Source organism: Netta rufina (assembly GCF_964035555.1).
Source record: "Netta rufina genome assembly, chromosome: 13".
NCBI classification, from domain to species: domain Eukaryota; kingdom Metazoa; phylum Chordata; class Aves; order Anseriformes; family Anatidae; genus Netta; species Netta rufina.
In genome coordinates this window covers 11943891-11959971 of record NC_140136.1, presented here as the reverse complement: position 1 = coordinate 11959971, position 16081 = coordinate 11943891, and the positions used below count along the sequence as shown (strand labels likewise).

The 16081-nt window shown below is 57.2% G+C and overlaps 2 protein-coding genes across 3 annotated transcripts; both read right to left on the bottom strand.

Annotated features, from left to right (window-relative positions):
• Positions 1-281: 281 nt before the first annotated feature.
• On the bottom strand, positions 282-5707 carry TMEM208 (transmembrane protein 208). The gene is made up of 6 exons (XM_084294494.1): positions 5672-5707; positions 5479-5574; positions 5337-5396; positions 5098-5234; positions 1781-1865; positions 282-738 (listed from the first exon to the last, which is right to left on the bottom strand). The coding sequence occupies exons 1-6, from the start codon at positions 5675-5677 to the stop codon at positions 601-603; spliced, it is 522 nt and encodes a 173-aa protein (XP_084150620.1). The 5' UTR covers positions 5678-5707; the 3' UTR covers positions 282-600.
• A 434-nt stretch (positions 5708-6141) lies between these two features.
• ELMO3 (engulfment and cell motility 3) lies at positions 6142-15368 on the bottom strand. 2 transcript variants are annotated; one of them, XM_084294467.1, is made up of 21 exons: positions 15154-15368; positions 15025-15065; positions 14829-14901; positions 14698-14748; positions 14059-14228; positions 13096-13195; positions 12842-12993; positions 11974-12052; positions 11657-11707; positions 11303-11425; positions 10987-11118; positions 10568-10672; positions 9918-10026; positions 9563-9699; positions 9285-9448; positions 9047-9159; positions 8728-8832; positions 8334-8416; positions 8084-8164; positions 7211-7419; positions 6142-6366 (listed from the first exon to the last, which is right to left on the bottom strand). In XM_084294467.1, exons 1-21 carry the CDS (start codon positions 15229-15231, stop codon positions 6237-6239), a joined length of 2286 nt encoding a protein of 761 aa, XP_084150593.1. In that variant the 5' UTR covers positions 15232-15368; the 3' UTR covers positions 6142-6236. The 2 variants fall into 2 exon arrangements, with proteins under 2 accessions (XP_084150593.1, XP_084150594.1); XM_084294468.1 differs by having other exon boundaries at positions 6215-7419.
• Between the last annotated feature and the right edge of the window lie 713 nt (positions 15369-16081).

Sequence of the window (16081 nt, the reverse complement as noted above, 5' to 3'; positions counted from 1 at the left end):
AAGAGCTCCAAGTTTGGCTGCAAGCTCAGTTCACAGCACTCCAGCTGCTCTGGACACTCCCAGTCTCCCAGGGCAGCTGAGGCCCCTCTGCAGGCTGCTGATACTGCAGCAGGCAGGACAGCACGGAGCAGGTGTGGGAAGGGATGAGAAAACTGAGCTGGAGGGATTTTGCTTCCAGATATTTGGTTCCATATTCTCGGGGTCCTGGCCTCCAAGAATATGCTGGCATTTTTAACCTCTCCCCTCTGTGAGCACCCCTGCATGAACACACGACCAGCATGGCCAATTAGACTCTGCTCTTTAATATAATATTTCCTCCAGCATTGCAATCCCCACCCTCGAACGCGATACAGCACTGCTTTAGAAAGGTATTTACACATCCCAGCACAACCCCCCGCCTTGTCATCACAAGGAGCAAGGCCTCGACTGGCACTAAGAAACCAACCAAGGGAAGTCTCTTGCAGCCTTCATCGTGGAATGGCAGCAGTGACAGAGGGCAACATAGGTACTGTGATGGTTTCGGATTGGTTTCTGTCGCATCCCTGATGAAATAACAGCATGGAGATGAGAGACAGCGTTAATCCATCTCCCCGGCCTGGGCTAAAAGCGCTTCATCTGGCGGCGTTCTTGTCGGCGCTGCTTCTTCTCATTCGGTTCCTGACTGGCGGCCGAAGACTCGGCTGTAAACCAGGGCCCCAGGATGTTCACCCACAGGAGGTAGAGAGCACGCCCCGGAGCCTGCAAAACACACGTGGCAGCAAACTCAGGCACTGCGGAGGCAGCTCAGGATGGCTGGTCCTACAGGGGAAGCTGAAGGAGCTGGAAAATATCTACAGGCTGGGTCAGATGCACTGACATCAAAGGCAGCGGCAAGCACCCAAAAGATGTGGCCTGATTTCATATGATTTAGGACCTTGCATACATCTCTGGGATCACAGCACTCAGACTTCATGTATGGAAATCCCAGCATCAGTTTTGAATTACCCAAAAAGAGCCAGCTTCCCAGACGTTCTGCTTCTCCCTCCTTTGGAAGCAAAAACACATTTCTCTGAATGAAAAAACATGACCCATATGGTGTCCGGGGTAGTCAGGGCCTAGGCTGCCCCCTGCCAGAACCAGCTAGAACGAAACTTGGGAGTAAGGAAAGCAGGTAACTTTCTACTATCCCAAGACTGCGTTATGCATCCTCATGAGATATACTCAGAAAAAAAAAAATGAAAACAAAAAAAAAAACACCACCACAGTTGCTCTAATTGCTTGAAGATTTTTTTAGCCTTTTGCAAAAGCAGTTTTAGCTGGAGGCACATGAGAAATGGTCCAGCAGTAGAAAGCACCTAGTATGTTAAGGGGGAGTTTAATCATAGTTTAATCTGCAGAGTTTAATCTACCAAATGGCATGGGGTGCAGCAGCTCCCAGCCTCAGTCAGTGATGGAGAATGACTGAGAAAACCAAACAAGAAACACAGCCTGTTGGTCACAGTCACAGAAAGGCAGAGAAAATAGCTCTGTGCACAATGAGGGCTTTAATCTGCCTCATGCTTCCTGTTGCTGTTTCACAGGACCAGAGAGAAAGGCCAAGGTCAGGTTTTGCACAATTTACTACAAAGTTCAGCCAGAGGGATCAGGATTTCTTTCCCTCGTACTTTTACAATGTTTGATGAAAATAAAAATAACTATCAGCAGTTTCAGCCTGAAACAGGACACTTTGAAATGGAATGGATAAATAATGTCCTCAGTTCTGATGACAACTGAGAGCAACAAGAACAACTGCAGGGCTTACCAAGAGCCAGAAGTACCAGATGTAGAGTGAGAAGCAGCTCAGCACTTGGACCATAGCTGTCAGCAGGATCACATCCTTGAGGTGCCTGAGGGAAGAAAAGCAAAACGTGAGCCCCTCAGTTCCAGCCCCACCAGCCTGAGGCAGCGCTGAGAGCGGTGACGGACAGGAACAAGCTGCTCATTGCTCCACCACCACCCTCTGGGGGAGCCGAGGTTCAGCAGCGTGTCAGGATGAAAAAAACACTCTTGGAGCAGGTAAAAAACACTACTGGAGCAGCTCCCTGCGAGGGTGGACGCTTCCACCACAGAGCCGTGGGTGGTGGACGCAGCCCTCCAGGTCCTGGGCTGCAGGGAGCGCCTTGAGCCTGCCTCTGACGCCAGGAGATGGCCCTGCAAGGACCCCCTGTCCTGAAGGAGGTGTGCCACCAAATGAAGATCTATGAGAAGCAAGCAGGCTGTGCACCACCAGAGAAGAAGAGATGGGAATTGATCAAATGAGAATTCACCAAAAGAAGATGGATGGGATCTTGTCTGTGTCACAGCTTGAAGAGCCTCAGACCACAGCTGCAGCAGAGAAGCAGGCAGTGTCCAGAGGTCAGCACAACCTCTGGAGAAGGGGAAGGATGGAAGCTGGTAACTTCTGGCGCCACCAGCAAAGCTCCTGCCCTACCTAAGGGCTTACACCTCCAAAACAGGTTCACCACCGCCAGCACTGAAGAGGGGCTGGATGTCCCTACAAGCAAACAAACCTCACCCTAAACCACACAAGACCACCAGGAAGAATCAGTCATCCTCAAGGGGGATGCTGCACAGGCAAGCACCTGCTGCAGAGGACAGAGGCACCCACCTGGAGACCTGACCTATCAAGCAGGGGGGCTTGCTGCCTGCTGGGCTGGATTCAGGATGTTGTGCAGGGATCCAACATCCCACGTGTGAGCTCTGGAGGCAGTGGTTAAGGGCACGGGAGCCCAGGTGGTGGTCTCAATCCCAACGGAGAGGGAAAAGGGAGTGAGGAGGGCACTGCTGAGAAGGCTCAGGGGGATCTCATCGGTGTACTTAAATACCTGAAGGGAGGGTGCAGAGAAGACAGAGCCAGGCAGGGGACAGGACAAGAGGCAGTGGGCACAAGCTGGAGCACAGGAGGTTCCCTCTGAACATCAGGAAGCACTTCTGTGCTGTGTGGGTGACGGAGCACTGGCACAGAGAAGTTGTGGAGTCATCACTGGAGGTATTCAAAAGGGGCCTGGACACAGTCCTGGGCACCCTGCTGGATGAGGGGCTGGACCAGATCACCTCCAGAGGTCCCTTCAACAGCCTCAACCAGTCTGTGATTCTGTGATAATCTGCTGGATTAAGAAGCACTCGAGTCACATCCAAGAATGGAGTCAAGAAAACAACAGCAAGTGCAGTGGTAATGAATTAGCTTGTCTCGTGCTGGGCAGCACAGTGCAAACCAAAGTGACGTTAGGTATTCATCGGTTGGATTACGATGGGACACCAAGCACCCAAGACACTGCAGAATCTACTATCAACAGTGCTATGATGGGATACTGAGGTTCAGAAATTCAGTGCATCACCAGAGGTCAGGCAGGGAGACCTCCCACACTGAACCCAGCTCTCCAAGACACCTGCAACTCCCTGCACCATTACTCTGTGCTTTATTTTTATATTTTGTGCTTTTAGAATTACTCAAAAGAGCCAAAAGAAATGGCAAGTGTAAAACAGGAGAAAAACACTCAGCTGACAAGCAAGAAGTTACTAAGACATGAACACAGTGTAAAGCAACCATCTTGCAAGTTGTCCTAGAAATAATTCCCTCTTTTTCTGTCTGCATTATCCCTGTGATGGAGTCTCCTACACTGGACATTTGTGTCACTGTGGCTGCATGTAGAAAATTCACTAGTGAAGCAAAACCACAGCAGATGGGAGTTCATCATGTGCAGAGAGAACTAGTTCTGTGCTGCATAAGTCAGTCTGCCTGCTAATAATGTCCCTATTCATCTGCTGGCTGAAGAAATGAGACTTCTGTTTAAAAAAAAAAAGCAAAACGTGGCCCTTCCAGCAAGAGGTTGCTTGACATGAAAACAAGCTGCTTCCCTGGGTAGGACTATTACACCTTGACATCAGGTAAGAAGCTGAAGCAAGAGACCTGAACACTGTTGAGAGGACAACACAAACCAGCAATGCTCAGCCTGCAGTCCTGCTCCCCAGTCCAACACCTGCACAGCCAATCCACCCCAAACTGCCTGCTTGCCTCCTCCTCTACCTCTCTCTCCCCTGCCTAGGTTGGATTACGATTCCACCACTGGACACAGAGCCCCACTGCCTTTCTTCACAACTCCAACAGCAAGTGAAAGACAGTCATAAACCTAAAATCATACCAACCCCAAGGACATTGGACATTGGAGGGAAGGGGCTGAGAACCCCAGACACCTCGCTGAATACACACTGAAGTACCCCAAAAAAGACAGAACCTACAGATGGAAGCTGAGGGCAGGGAGGACAAAGAGCTAAAGATGGAGAGTCCAAAATTGCCTTACAATGTTCTAAAACTAGCTTGGGGCTCACTGTTGGAAAACACAGAAATCTAGAAAATATTTCTACTGTTTCTGTAGTGTTACCTCCTTATTTTATTCAACATCGCTTTGCAAGAATTACTGTTGCGTGTTCCTTAATCAAGGGAAAGGGAGTCGTGTCACCTCTGACACTGACCAGGCACTCTGCAGTGTCTGGAGAAAGATGTAGGTAAAGCACAAGTACAGAAGGCAAAAGGGCCAAGGTGGTGCGAGGAGTTAAGATGCTGGGCTGTTTTTTTAGTATGGAAACAACCAAATTAGAACAGATCAAGACACCAGCAGTTTGCAGCCAGGACGGGGTACCTGGCAGCACGCACCCTTCTGCCCTGTCAGGCACCACCTGCAGCGGTGGTTTATAAAAAATAAACTTTCACCGTGTGCTGCAAGAAGTGGGCACGGAGTCAGCGCTGCCTCTTCCTGAAGGAAGATTTAGGCTGCTCCAGCTGAGCTGGATCTCCTGTGGGATCTCCTGTAGGATCTCCTGTGAGATCTCCTGTGGGATCTCCTACCTGCGCACCTCGGCACTGAGGCAAGGCCCTAAGGACGGACGGACGGACGGATGGCTGCGGTTCCAAGCCCACGTGGCGGCTCCTGACCGGGCCGAGCTCTCAGCTAACGAGGCCGAGATCGGGCTCATTTTGGGGAAGAAAGGCTGGAGGCTGCCGGCTCCCCACCCGGCGCCCTGCGAGCGCGCTCAGGCAGCAGCTCCTGCTCACCTGCACGGCGCGGCGCGGACACTCACTCTGCCATCCCCTGCTCCATATTCAGGTCAATCCCCCCGTCGGCGAGGCTGCCATCGTCTGCGAAAGACGGCTTGGCCATGGAGTTCATGGAGCGGTAGCTGGTGCCGTAGACCACGCAGCTGAAGACGAAGGCGAGCTGCAAGGAGCAAAGAGGCGGTCGGGCACCGCTGGGGGTGACTGGGGACAAGGAGGAGCAGCATTAGGGCCCCAAGCAGGGCCCCGAGTGCCCGATGCTCACCCAGGTCCATGCGGAGGCGGCGGGGTAGAAGATGACGAGGTTGACCACGGCGTACACAGCCTGAGGGGAGAGCGATGGCGGCGTCAGCCCCAGCCCCAGCCCGGCGTTGGGCCCTAGCCCGGCCCCGGCCGCGCTCACTCACCGAGGCGCCCAGGATGATGCGGAGGTAGAAGCGCAGCGTCTGCCGGTTCTCCTCCAAGATCTGCTTCTTGCCCTTGGTGCCCGCCTTGCCCTTGGGCTGCGGAGCCGAGAGAGGCGCTCAGCGGCCTCGCCCGGACCCCGTTTCCCCGCTTTCACCCTCCCCCCCCCCACCTCAGCCCGGCCCCGCCGCTCACCGCCATGTCTCCGCGCTGCGCCGCCGGGGAGGGACGGGGAGGGACGGGGCAGGGCCTCGGTCCCCGCCTCAGCTCCTCGGCTCCGCCTCATGGAGGCTGGGAGTGTGGCCTTCAGAGCGACCTGGGGCAAGCTGCGGTGCTCCTAGGGCCGTTTCCAGCTTAGCTGCAGCCCTATTGCCGCCTTGCTCTGAGGTGATTCAGCTCCATGCATGCTCCTCTGCTCAGCAGCAGGAGCAAAATCTTCCTGCCAGACACCCTACAGAGTTCCTAAAGCACCGTGTGGTGGATTCCAGGATGGCCTCGTGTCTTCTACACCCCATGTCCTAAGAGCCACCCAAGGCGCTCTTCTTCAACAGCTGCTTTGTGTGGGTCCCTTCTGGGGCATTTAGGCAGAAGGGCAGCGTGTGCTGTCCCTGTCACGTCCCCTGCATTCCCCAACCCTTCAAAAACAACATGGCCATGAGTTCTCCACAAGTGTTTATTGTCCAAATCTGCAGGAGATGGGGGAGTCAAGAGCCCTGGCCACCCCAGCAGCGTGCAGTTACAGTGCTTAGACAGTCACAGGCTACACCCTTGTCACTACAACACCCGTCGGAGAAGCTGTAGGCACGAGGAGGTGCAGGGCACCGGGGCGGGAGGCTTTTTGGGGCCACGGAGGAGGTAGCTCGTCGTATTGCAGTAGTGCAGCAGCATGGCTGAAGTGTGCAAGTATCCACCGGGGTGGGGGAAGGCACCAAGGTTAGCACAGACTGGGGTCAGGCACTGGGGCAGCGAGCCTGTGCCCGTCTGAAATTGTGCTGGGGAGAGGGGACTCGTACCCTAAACAACCTCTGGGAGCATCCCACCGCCCTGCCCGGGACTGGGAGCGCTCGCAGCAAGGAGAGGGAGGGGAGCAGAAAAGAAATCTTTCAGTGCATAAGTGCCTGGCCTGTCCATCAGCAAACCTGACCCTGCTGGAGAGTGCTGGCTGCTCATCAGACCGAGCAGTGGGCATTTTCTAACCCATTTTTAAGCCAGGAGGGAGCCTCTGCCCCAAGCAGCCAGGCAGACGTACCGCTGTAGTGATGACCCCCCAGCTGCAGTGCCTGCACCTTCACTCCTCCTGCTGCCCTTGCCCTCTCTGCCCAAATCTGACCGCAGCAAAGGGTGGGTGTGGGGGCAGCACCAGCTGTCTAGGAAGCATTTCATCTCGCCCGCCTGTGGCAGGGGAGCAGAGCAGACCTGCCCCTTCCCTCTACTAACAGTTTGCTCAGGGATGCTGGTGAGTTCTGGCTGGGCAAGGTGCAGGTGTGGAAGGGGGACAGGCTGCCCTGCTTCCTCACAGCCTCCAGCGCAGGAGGGGGACAGGCAGCGCACACCCAAGCACCTGGGCTCATCCCTTTGGGGCAGGAATGGGGGACAGAGCCTGGAGGAAGGGTTTTTGCTGTTGGCAGGCGACAAAACGATTCTAGTTCCAACCACCACAGAGCTGAATGGGGCAGCCCGCAGAGGAAAAAAAGGGGCAGGGAGATCAGGCACAGGGGGGATGCAGAAACTCACTGTTCTGCATGGCTGAAGTCATAGCAGAAGTTTAGGTTGCTGGGGGGCTTTGGGACAGGAGGAGGGGTGTCGGGGATGCTGATGTTCTCAATGTCCAGGAGCCGCAGTTTGAGTTCCATCGACAGCAGGACGTCGAGGTCTGTCTGCATGCGCTCGCTTGTCATCTCCTTGCCCAGGAGCACGTTCAGCCCGTCCGTCCAGAGGCAAAACTGGGGAAGCACAGGAGCTTAGGAGAAGTTCTGGGCAGCTGGAAAACCCCTACCTCCACCAACCTGACCCACCCCAAGGGCCTGGAGCACCTCCTTCCCTGCCACGCTCTCGCCCTTCCTTCACACGGGCTCAGGGCAGCTCAGTCTGTGAAGCCTTCAGCAGCACCATCCTCTCCCTCCTCACCCCAGCCAAGCTCCCTGCTGTGCTGGGGAGGCCACCAGCTTCTGCTTGTGGTCAGTGTGGGACCAGCTGGCTTCTCAGCGTGTCCCTCAGCACTACGCTTGCCAGCCACAGCCCCTGGGAGCTCCCCGTCCAACCTTCCCAGCCAGACTGGGGCTTTGTTCATCCCCTTATCTCGCAGCCAGCCAGAGAGCTGCAGTCCTCGCATTCCTGCAGGACCACGGCCACGCACGCACAAAGAGGTTACTGTCCCTTTGGTGCTAGCCCAGCAGGCTGGCTGGAGGCCAGGGAAGCCCAGCTCCTCTGGGCTATGTAGGAAGGGTGGGAGCAGGCACTTCCCCTCCCAGCATCACAAGTCACCCTTTAGTGTCCAATTCCAGGATCAAGCCAGCAACTGCCTGTCCAGCCTCAGCCCCTTCTCTCCTCTGCACTGCTAAGGCTCCCTTGGCAAGGACGTGCCATCCCGTGGCCCCTGCAGCTCACCTCGTACCGCGTGGGGGCAACGAAGTTCAGGCAGTATTCCTCCACATCGTACACGATGGAGAAGGCGAGTTCCAGGACATCCTATGGGGAAAGAAGAGAGGTTAGGTGGGTTCTCAGCTGGTTTCTTTACAGCCTGGTGGGGTTCACAGCAGGAGCTGCCTCCCAGTCTCTTCTGCAGCCTGGAAGACCCAGCAGGTCTCCAATCTCAAGCCACATCAAAAGCCTGTCAGGTAGGGGTGGAGGTGCTGACCTTGTTCTGCTTCCCAGAGCTCTTCTCCTTCGTGTGTGGACACTCCTTGCCGATAAGCAGCGCCTTCATGTCTGCCACGGGAACTGGGACAAGTGCAGGAGCTGTGAGTGCCCGCTCTCCTGCTTCCTCACCCACAGAACCACTGCCACGGGCAGGAGGCATCCTGCCCCACACCACGGGGTGTCCCCACTGCTCAGAGCCCCTCAGAGCCCAGGCAAGGGGTCTCTCAGCAGTTGCCAACGTGAGGGAGCCTGACCTGCTCCACAGTGCCCTTTCACAAGCCAGCCAGCCCCACTGAGGTTTTCCCCAGCCCCCCAAGCACATAACAAGGGAGATGGGCAGAGGGCTCCCCTCCTCACCACTCCCCTTCCCCCTCTTTCTCCTCGCCACCTACTTTTCTCCGTCAGGCTCTCGATGGGGGGCGACTGCACCCCTTCCTCCACGTCCCCGTAGTGCAGCACCTTGTGGTTGGGTGACAGGCGGCAGTACCACAGCTTATCTGCAGCAGAAAGCCCGCGGGGAAGCGCTCAGCCCCCAGAGTTCCCACTCCCCAGGAGGGATGGTGCTGCCCCCTCAATTAGCACTTTGCTCAGCGCCGCGGTTAATTGAGGTGCCCGCAGTTAATTGTGACCTCTCCTTTGGCAGGGAAGGGGGCACTTTGTAAACCTCTGTGCCCACCCCTTGCCCAGGAGCAGGCCGGGGCTGGCGCTCACCCTGCCTGCGGCGGCTGCTGATCTTGCGGAAGAGGGTGCCCTCGCAGAGCCGCAGCAGGCGCTGCTGTCGGATCAGCTCCAGGAGCTCCGGCTTCAGCCTCTCGCGCAACTCCCTGGGGCAAGAGCCAGAAGAAGAGGAGCACAGACCCTTCAGTAGGCACTCGCTGACCCCACAGCCCCTCAGGGGGCACCTCCAGCCCCACCACATCGCCAGCACCCTGCCCACAGCCCCACTCACAGCACGGGCACCGCCAGCGTCTCCTCCTGGTGCAGCCGCTCCGTCTGCCGCAGCTTGAGGATCTCGCTGTAGTTCAGTGCGTTCACTCGGGTCTTGAAAAGCTCCAGGGAGGTGGGCTTGAGGGACAGGGTCCTGGTGATCTGCTCCCGCACCACCTGCAGCACCTGGGGGCACAGGACATCATCCCCGGTCTGGTGACGTTCCCCCAGAGCCCCTGAAATATGTGCACGCCCCATTGTCCCCAGCCCTCGTTCAAGGCCCCAGCATTTTCCCGTCACCTTATCAAAGTCCTCCTGGGTAGCGCGCATCTCCTTCCAGGTCTTGTTCACCAGCTGGATGCAGATGCAGAAGAGCTCTTCAAAGAAATGATCCTGCCCGAAGAACATAGGGTAAAAGGCCTGAGCCGTCTCCGAGCCTGCGGTGAGAAGGACAGATGATGCCAGACTCCCGACTTTTGCCAGAGAATTTCAGCATCCAGGAGAACCTGGGCATTTCCTAGCCCTACCTCCCCTTCCCTGCTGTCGGCCACGGCGGAGCCTGGGGGCCCCGCTGGACAGGCACGCACGCAGCCCCCTGCCTTGTGTCCCCGCTGGGAGGCAGCAGGGCAGGGAGGGGGACGGGCTGGGCACGTACACGGCTCTCCAATGTGCAGGATCTCGCAGAGGATCAGGGTGAGCTGGATGCTGCTCCGAGCGAAGGGGCATTCGTGTTTGTCTTCACGGCTGCTGTTCTCGAGGACGAACTGAGGAGAGGGTTGATACCTCACGTTACACACGCCACAAAACCAGAGTGCTGTCCCCGCAGCGAGGCTCCAGCTCCCCACCATCCTCCTGAACCTCCTAGTTGAGCTGTTCCCACCAGAGCTGAGCTGTTTCTAACAGCAGCAGCTTGTTCTCCCCAGGAGCCAGCCCCAGCATCCTCCTTCCCCTGCCTCAGCTGAGGGCAGGAGTTGATCGCAGGCAAAGCAGCTCCAAGCGTGGCTAACACTGCACCCACTGACTGCTTTTTTTCCCCCAAATCACCCTCGTCTGCTCAGACTTAAACAAGGCCTGGAAACCCAGCTGTAAGCAAAACACTTCAGGGACCCTTCAGCAAGGAACCAGCAGCCTCAAATCGCTGCTCCTACCCACAGGAAGGACTCAGAAATTAAAACAGGGCAACAGTAGGATACCAGCTCAAAAGGGGTATCCTGGCCAAGGACAGGTCACTATGAAGAAAGGAAAAGAAGCCGGAGATCCACCAGCAGCTCTCTGCTGGGGAATTTGCCAGGAAAGAGCACGCACCCGGCTGTAGGCGTTGGGGGTGTGCCTGGAGAAATAGAGCATGTTGTCCAGGGCGAGGAGCCCCGGCGGGGCACGGCGGAGGTCCTCTGCTGGGTTGCTGTTGTTCTGGAAAGACACAAAAGGATGCAACTTAGCAGCTGCTGCTTTCTTCTCCGAGCGGCAGAGTCACCCCGATGCATTCCAGGGGCTTGCCCTTCCAAACAGGGGCTGCAGGAAAAGCAAAGAGTGGTGATAACAGTCCCGGCGGGGCACGGCAGCTCCACAGCACTTGCTGTTGAGCAGCGCAGGGGCGGCAAAAGGGAAGCACCACACGGCAGGACCAAGAAGGACAGGAGGCCCAGGGGAGAAGCTGCAAGTCCTGCTGAAGCTGGGAAATGGAACTGGCACGTGGCCGGGGAGGGGACAGAGGGCGGCCGCACCGTGAAGCCCAGCTTGCGGAACTCCTTGGCGCACAGGGACCGCCGGCGCTCGGTGCTGAAGTTGCCGGTGGGCGCCTCGCTCTCCGACTCGAAGGCGGCTTGGCGCAGCGACTGGAGGAGCTCCCGCTGCTCCTGGGGGGGACAGCAGAGGGGAGGGATATCAGCGGGAACCGCGCAGGCAGGTTCCCCTGGGTTTGAAACTGAGAACGAAAGCAAACGCACTGGGAAAGGAACACACCCCAAAGGCAAAGCCTCGCCCGCCTCTGCTTCCGCAGGAGGAAGCGGGGTCGGACTGGCAAGGAGAGCACTCCCCCACCTGCGAGTAGGGATCCATGGAGGTCCTCATGCGGCGGTCGTAAAGGTTGAGGCTGACGGACTGCAGCACGTACAGGTAGTGGGCCATCTCGTCCCCCAGCGGCTCCGGGCTGTGGATGATGTTCTACAGGAGACTGCGAGTGAGCAGGGTCCTCCAGGGCGCTGCTCCCAGTCCCTCCAGACCGAGGGACCAAGAGCCAAAGCCCGGCAGGCTCTGCTGCTGGAAGGGGCTTTAGGAAATGGGCAGCTCCCCAAAAGGCTGAGTGCTGTGGGGGGCACACACAAGGGTGCAGAGGCTGGGGGTAAGGCCAGGAAGAAGCATGGAGCAGACCCTTGGGCGAGCAGTGCTCCTCACCTTGTGGATGAACTGCCTGATGTTCTTCTCCCTCAGGTACTCCATCATGTCCTAGGGGGGAGATTTAAACACCTCTGGGACCTCCTCACAGCATCCCAGAGAAGGCAAACGCTACAGCAGAGGACCCAGCTGCCCAAACCTCCCATCGCAGGGGAGGGAACGCCTGCCCTGGTGCTGGTTCCTGTCATCTGACATCTCCAGCATCCCCAGCATCGCTCCACAGGGTGTGAGAGAGCAGAGGGCCCTTGGCACAGGGCCCCAGTGACGGGGGCACCGGTGTTCGGGTTCCCGGTGCCCCCCACCCCGCAGCCCCTTACCCTCCTCTCGCTGTCGGTCGCGGCCAGCAGCAGCGCAATCAGCAGGGCCATCGCCTTCAGCTGCAGCTGGGCGTTCGTCCTGAGGAAGGAGGGTGAGGAAAGTCACCAGCTGTGGTGACCGGCACAGTCCTCTGCCCCCTTCTCTGCTGCACCCCAGAAGAAGCCAGAGCCATGAGGGAGCAGCTGCTGACAGTGGGGCCGGGGGAGAGACGCCCCCCGCAGCACCCGCACGTGGAATTGATGCTGCTCTGGGCACATCCCTGGGTGCAGCTCCCCAGGCAGCTCTGGGAGCACTGAGCAAGGAGAGCCTAGACACGAAGGAGAAGCTGCAGGTGCATGGACCTCTGGGACAAGGGAAGGGGACAACGTTTTGGAGCCACAGGAGTAGGTGGGGTGGAAACCCAGGGCAAGCAGCAGGCCTGGGAGGCCAGCAGGAGTCCTGGACACAAGGCTTCCCGTTTTCTGGAATGAAAAGCTCAAAACTGAAGACATGCAGAGGTATAAGGAAGAGGGAACGCAGAACCTGCCTCAGCTGTACTACTGTTCATAAACACACTGGGGAGAGGGAAGGAAGAGCCAACGCCAGAAGAAAGGCAGTTCAGCTAAAGAACAAAAAGATCTGAACAAAGCAGGCAATGAATGGGTCCGTGAATGAATCCAACCTGGACATGGGACGGTTTGCAGAACAGTCCAAGCCTCCTGCAGCACTGGGGCAACAAGGACAGAGGCTGGCCACCCCCAGAACATTTATAAAGGGACAGTACAATGTAGTGCTAAGGGTAATCAGCAAGACCCCGAAAAATCCCCCCAGTGCCACACTCCCCCTGGCTTTCAGGTGCAGGAGACCAGTGCTCTGGCAACCACTTACACCTGCAGGTGGGTGAGAAGACGATCCACCGTCACTTCTTTTTTGACTAGGTCAAAGAGGAGGCGACTGCTAGGTACCATGTTCTCCAGGATTGACAAGGAGAGCTGCTGCACAGAGGCGTCCATCGCGTTCATGTTGACGTAACTCACTATCTACAACACACACAAACATCGAAGGCAAGCCGAGCCTAGGTAACGAGGGCAATGAGGCATCCCAAAGGCACAGTTACGGAGTCTGCAGAACGAGCTGCTTACCTTTTTGATGAAGGCTGCGCTGAGAGTCTCCCAGGAAACGAAATCATGCTCCATCAGCTCCATGAAGGCCTTCAGGGTGTGAGCCAGGATCTCCCCCGAACTGCAGGAACAGAACAGCGAACTCGGTGAGGATGGGGCCAGGTACCCCCAGCCCCCACGGGAAGGTGGGAGTTGCACATTGGTGGGCACATCAGGAACAAGCAGAAACGCAGGCAAGTGAGCACGAGAATGAAAAGAACAGAAAGTGAGAATGTAGGGTAAGAAATGAGACTCTCACTTGGTCATCCCAGGAAGTCAAGGCAGGGGAAGTTGTACAGTTTCTGGAAAGCTGCGTTACCACAGTACAACAATCATGCACACAATCCTTAGTAAACGCAAATCACCCCAAATCCCACCCCGTGCTTTCAAGAAACATGCACTTTGCTGTGTGATTTTAGGTTCCACTTCCAGATGAGATGCACCACCACATTGTGAGAGGATCGAGTCAGGGAGGCACTAGTTTGGCAGTCAGGTTTTCCTCAAACTGCCCACAGACCTCTTCCAGCTAAAAACCTCAGGGCAGAGGGATTATTTGGGGGTGGCAGATGGGGCAGCAGGAACCAGCAGCAGCAGGAGGTCTCCTGGTAGCAAAACTGGTAGTGCTGCAGATCACGAAGCCAGAGAAGGGATGGGAGGTTCAAGTCTGAGCACATTCACAAGGGGTCAGGCCCGCAGGCAGGGGACCTCCGCCTGGCTCCCAGAGCGCAGGGAGAAAGCCACGTCCCTGCAGGGAACAAACCTGCAGAGCCAGGCACGCTGCTGCCAGTGCTGCCCTCCGTGCTGCAGCACGGGGCCTTTGGAGAGAGCAGCCAAAAGGAGCAAGAAGCCAGGAACACGAGCGAAGCCCAGCTTGGAGCTCATACAGCATTAGCAAGGGAGAAGACAAGTCAAGAACTGCAAGGAAATTCCCCTCCTGATACTCACTCGTTCCCTTCCTCCACAATGCAGAAGATTAGTTTCAAGCCATTCCTGTTGATGAACTCCTGAGCAAAGGTAACATCCTGGGAGAGGCTTGCAAGCTTCTTCAATGAGTCAGTCTTCACGTCCACGTTGTTGCTCCGGATCCCATTGTACAACCTCTCTGCTTCTTGGTCCTACCAGGAAGGAAAGAATCAAGCCACCGGGGCTCGTCAAAAGGCAGCAAGAAACTCGGAGGCAGAGGCTGGAGGAACGTAAGTGTAAAGTTTTGGAAGGAGGCTCAGGCTAGAGCAGCCCCAGCAAGGAGAGGACTGAGACAGAGCGATCAGAGCAGAAACCAGCAGGAGCTGAGGAAGTCAGGCCGGCACCACACTAAGAACACTTGATGAATCTGCCCGTGCATCCACAGCGCTTCTCAAGGCTATTTGGTTCTCTTCACGCTCCCCCAAGCCCTACTGAGGGAGAATGAAGGCTGAGACAGCACTCCCCATGTTATTTCTGCTGGGTCTGAGGCACCGGGAGGAGCTGTCATTAGCCAGGAGTCGCCGAGGGAGGCAGCGGCAGGGGGCTCGGAGGGCCGCATTGCCCCGCGGCGGGGAGCAGAGCGCCGACCCCAGCTTTCGGAGAAGGAGACAGGGGATGTACCGGGGAGGTGGTCAGCCGTAGGATGCTCCCGTTCTTAATCTCCCCGCGGTTCTGCGAGGAGAAAGGGAAGCGGTGAGGGGGGCGTGCGTGGTCACCGGGGCCAGTGTCCGGGCGGGCAGGTGGCCGCTCACCGACTCGGTGATGTAGGTCTGGCGCCCGTCGGCGTACTGCAGGGCGTAGTGCTCCGCGTTGGGCAGGCTCCACCTGCGAGGACACGCAGCCAGGCGTGGAGCCAGGATGGTCCCGGCCACCACCGCCCGGCGGGACACCAGTCACCGCCTGTCACGACCCGGTGGGCCACCACGGTCCCCATGTCGCGATACTCACGCGTCGCAGACGTCCTTGAGCACGGAGGCCAGAGGCTTGGTCTGTGGGTGAGGGAAGGGGAGAAGAGGACGGCGGTGAGAGGGCGGCTGCGGAGCCGGGGGGCTCTGCTGAGGGGGGTCCGGGAGGTACCTGCTGGAGCTCGATGAGCTGGGGGATGGCGCCCACCATCTGGATGGCGATCTTCACCACGTCCTTGGGCGGCGGCATGGCTCCTGCAGCCGCCCCGGCAAAGCACGGCCCGCCCCGGCTCCCCGCCGCAGTTCCGGGTCGCCGCCGCCTCCCCGCCCCTGGGAGGGCCCGGGAGGCCCGAGGGGAACGGGGATGGGGCCCCGGTGGGTGGGGGGCCCGGGCTACGGCTGCCCCCGAGCGGAGGCAGGGAGGGCAGGGGTCACGGCAAACCCAGCACGGGAAGGGCCCGGAGACACAGGGAGCAGCCGGAGGCTCTGGAAAGGGGTCGTTTATTCACTCAGAGAACAACTGTACAAATATTACAGGCAAATTTCTTTCCTTTCAGAAAAAAAAAAAAAGTAGTATAAAAATAATCTTTATATATGAATCAAAGTTCAATCTGTTACTGTAAATCTTCTCTACATCTTTTTTCTTTTTTCTTTTTTTTTTTTTTTCTTCCAAACATTGTCTAACTGACGGCAAACATGAACACTGGGAGGGAGAGCGAAGGTCGGGCAGCGTGCTGACGGGAGCTCTAGCTACGCACAAGCCGCGGCGCCAAGCGAACGCGCGAGCAGGACCAACAGTTTTTGGGTAGCTTCCATGCAAAGGAGGGAAGGCTGAGGAACTGCTGCATGCGGACGCAAAGTTCACCACCCACCCGGTCTCCGTCTCACCAGTAGTAGCTGCCCACTGCCATCTAGAAACTAGAAAAAGTGTCCAATGTTGTCTGCTCCTACTGAATTCTTCACGTTTCTCCTAGAGGATGCTGGTGCTTCACACCACGAGCTTCCCACGCTGCAGAAGTGAACAGCTTCTGGAGGAGTCCCACAAAGAACATAATGGCACGAGGAGCCACCTCGGGAAGAGAGGTCCCAAGCATACACTT

Coding starts and splice junctions, on each gene's coding strand:
- TMEM208 (XM_084294494.1), bottom strand. Junction 5,397..5,478: donor GCATCATCCTGGGCGCCTCG/GTGAGTGAGCGC, acceptor CTCTCCCCTCAG/GCTGTGTACGCCGTGGTCAA. Junction 1,866..5,097: donor ATGGAGCAGGGGATGGCAGA/GTGAGTGTCCGC, acceptor TTCTTCCCTCAG/GCACCTCAAGGATGTGATCC.
- ELMO3 (XM_084294467.1), bottom strand. CDS start 15,231: ATGCCGCCGCCCAAGGACGTGGTGAAGATCGCCATCCAGATGGTGGGC. Junction 12,994..13,095: donor GCGCAGCCTTCATCAAAAAG/GTAAGCAGCTCG, acceptor TGTGTGTTGTAG/ATAGTGAGTTACGTCAACAT. Junction 8,165..8,333: donor GCTCTGGGAAGCAGAACAAG/GTCAGCACCTCC, acceptor CTTTCCCCATAG/GATGTCCTGGAACTCGCCTT.